This window comes from Coenobita brevimanus, chromosome 24 (genome assembly GCF_032717465.1).
Source record: "Coenobita brevimanus isolate Jiangsu-jjx chromosome 24, ASM3271746v2, whole genome shotgun sequence".
Lineage (NCBI taxonomy): Eukaryota > Metazoa > Arthropoda > Malacostraca > Decapoda > Coenobitidae > Coenobita > Coenobita brevimanus.
Window position 1 is genome coordinate 4,669,658 of NC_136977.1, and position 3,201 is coordinate 4,672,858.

Consider the following 3,201-nt stretch of genomic DNA (forward strand, 5'->3'; position numbering starts at 1 on the left):
TTATTGCAGAACCAATTGCAACTTACGAGAGAAATTTTATCGTACTCAATTTTCGTGAAACTCAGCCCTCGACTACAGATATTTGGAGATTCTTCTTTCCGCAGGTTTGCAGAAAAAAAAAAAAAAAAATATGACAAATTTCTGTGTTATGTTATTTTTTGAGACAAGTATGGGGAGGAGAGGCAGGGTTGAAAGAGGTGGAGAAAATGGGGAGGAGAGAGGAGGGAAAGGGTGGGAGAGGGCAGGTTTAGTAGTGTGGAGAGGGAAGGGGAGAAATAGGGTACGGAAGGGAGGCGAGGGGTGGAGTAGGCTGGGGAGGAAGGGGAAAGAGTTGGGTGGGATGAAGAGGAAAAGGGAGGGAAATAGAGAGGATGGGGAGGAAGGGGCAATGTTGACAGAGATGGAACAGCGTGGGATAAAATGGAGAGGGGGAAGGCAGGGTGGAGAGGGAAAGGGGGAGAAAGGTAGATTAGAAACAGGATGAAGCAAAAAGGGGGAAAAAGAGGAAAGGAGGGGAAGGGCAGCATGGAGAGGGAAAAAGGGTGTAAAAGGAAGGGAATATTAGGTAGGCAGGGAGTAGAACAAGGGTTAGAGGGAGAGGGTGAAACAGGGAAGGGTGCAGTAAGAGAGGGTGAGGTAGGAGGTGTGGAGATGGAAGAGGAGGGGGGAGGGAGGAAGGAAATGCTTAAAGGAAAGGGTTAAGGCAAAGAAGAGAGGAAAGGGACGAAGGGAAGGAAGGGCTTGGGGATATCAGTTACAGGAAGAGACAATGTAGAGGCTGGGCAGGGTTCAAAGAGAAAGGGTAAAGGTAGGGAAGGTAATGGGAAAGGAGTGAGGCAAGCTAGTGTGTAGAGAAAAATAATGCAGGGAAGTTTAGGGAGGGGATGGTGAGGAAGACAATGGGGTAAAACAGGGATGGAGGGGGATGGGGGATGAGAGAGAGAGAGAGAGAGAGTCGGGGGGGGGGGATGAGTGGGCAGAGAACCGCTAGGAAGGTCAGGTAGAAGGAATGCCAACTGTTCCAGGAGGGGCAATAAACTCCACACGGTCAATGTCACAGTTAAGGTCACTTCAAAATAATTTACTCGCAAAAGCAACCCACAACACTACTACTACTATTACCACTCCTACTACTACAACTACTGATACTGATACTACTACGACTGCTACTGCTACTACTACATCTACTAATATTACTATTACTACTGTTGCTACTACTACTACTGCTACTACTACCACTACTACTACTACTACAGCTAGTACCATTCCTATTGCTACTACTGCTCCTACTACTACTTTCCATCATTGTAAAATGATAAGCAGTATTAGTATGCAGTTCAATCCCAGACGGAAACATCAGTTTTGAGCGGGTAGTGGTCAAGTGGTAGAGGAGTGGACTGCTGACCCTTGAGTCCGTATTCAAAGCGGCATTGGAGATTCCGTAGCACCTCTTCCTTAGCGATTTATTCTGTTCTGCCATCTCAATATCATCTTGTATGGTAGTAACGTAAACTATATCGATATTAAAACGATATAAGTAACATACAAAAGATAAGTGAAGAGTAATATGTAAAATAAATCGTTAAGTAAGAGGTGCTATGAATCCTCCAAAGCCATTTAGAATACGACCCAACAAGACAGATACCAGGCTGGGTCAAGGAAAATTTGTGGATCTGAAGTCTGCTAGAAGGGTGTTTATTAATCCTCCCCACAACCCCCCGCAAAGGCGTAAACAACATCCCATTAGCATATTACAGTATGATCTAGTCGGTAATGGTGCCCAGGTGGTGACATGTGAGGTTGTGGTGACAATTCTTGTTTCTTTGTAGTGGTATTTGTTGTTGGTGTGAAGGAGAACTGTTGGGCATCAGGGAATGAACTGCATAGTCTGCGCCTCTAATAATAATAATAATAATGATGATGATGATGATGATACACTATCCATCATCTCACTGCACCACAACACCATTCAACTAAAGATTTCCAGACTTTGGCAACTTCAGGATGCAACACTGCAATCGCTGATCACAACACAACGATATAGCCCTACCTCGCCTTATCACAACATAACACAGCAACACAACGCTATCTCCCCTCATCACAACACACCTCAGCTCGACACTACCACAGCTCTATCACATAACAACATTACAACACATCACAGAGCCGCAATACATCACTGAAGCACATCACAACACTGCAAAATACAGTCGGCAGCAAAAGTCCTGTCGCCTCTCCTTCTTCTTTCTCCATGATCTTCGAAAAATTAGTCGAGTAAGTAAGCTGCAAACGATACTGATGACTTTATTTAGTTATGGATTAATGTCATCAATTTTACTAGCATGATTTTCCAAGTTCACGGAAGGAAAAAAAGGGCAAGGGACATAATTTTTGGTGGCGAACATACCCATTAACATTTTAGCCAGTAATACGTAAATACCAGTATTACACCTCAACACTGCAACTCATAACGCTATAGTCCAACAGAGCCCAGTCCGCAAGACATTGCAGTACAGTACACTTTATCACCACAACACAACACAACACAACACAACACAACACAGAACAACACAATACCACACTCCACAGCACACAACACAACGCAAAACAACACAGCATCACACAACACAATACAACCCACACCACACAACACCAAGCCCCACCCCATCGCCAATCCACGCCACCCCACACCACATCACACCATATTACAATACCACACTAAACCATACCACAATACAGCCCACACCACACAACACCACGCCCCACCCCATCACCACACCACACCAGCCCACATCACATCCCAATACCACACCACACCACACACATCACAATATCACACTACACCACACCACACACACCTCACCCCACCACACACCACACCACACCACTGCACCACACTCACCAGGAGCCGCATGCTAGGGTAGAGGAGGGCAGAGGAGTGCAGACACAGGATCCCCCTGCCAGAGGTCCGTCTTGCTTATATACACCGGCGGTGTTGACCACTAGAGGGCACCGCATTGAGAGAGGCAAGGTCAATGCACTCACTCCGCCCTCTCCCCAGCGCATTCCCTCTCCCCCGCAGTCCCTACCTCTCTCTTCCCTCCCTTACACTGTAGGGTGGGTCGTGAATAACACTCCACTAGAAACTCATCAGGCGTACCTTATGTATCGTGGAGACAGCTCAGTCTGCTGGTGTGGATG

The 3,201-nt window shown here is 46.3% G+C and overlaps 1 protein-coding gene across 1 annotated transcript in view; it reads right to left on the reverse strand.

Moving 5' to 3' along the window:
* Positions 1-2,914, reverse strand: part of LOC145393541 (uncharacterized) — a 9,205-nt gene extending 6,291 nt beyond the window's left edge. The window contains exon 1 of the mRNA XM_080267691.1: positions 2,903-2,914. Coding sequence (XP_080123817.1) covers positions 2,903-2,914 — 12 coding nt within the window. The remainder of the gene's footprint in view (positions 1-2,902) is intronic.
* Between the last annotated feature and the right edge of the window lie 287 nt (positions 2,915-3,201).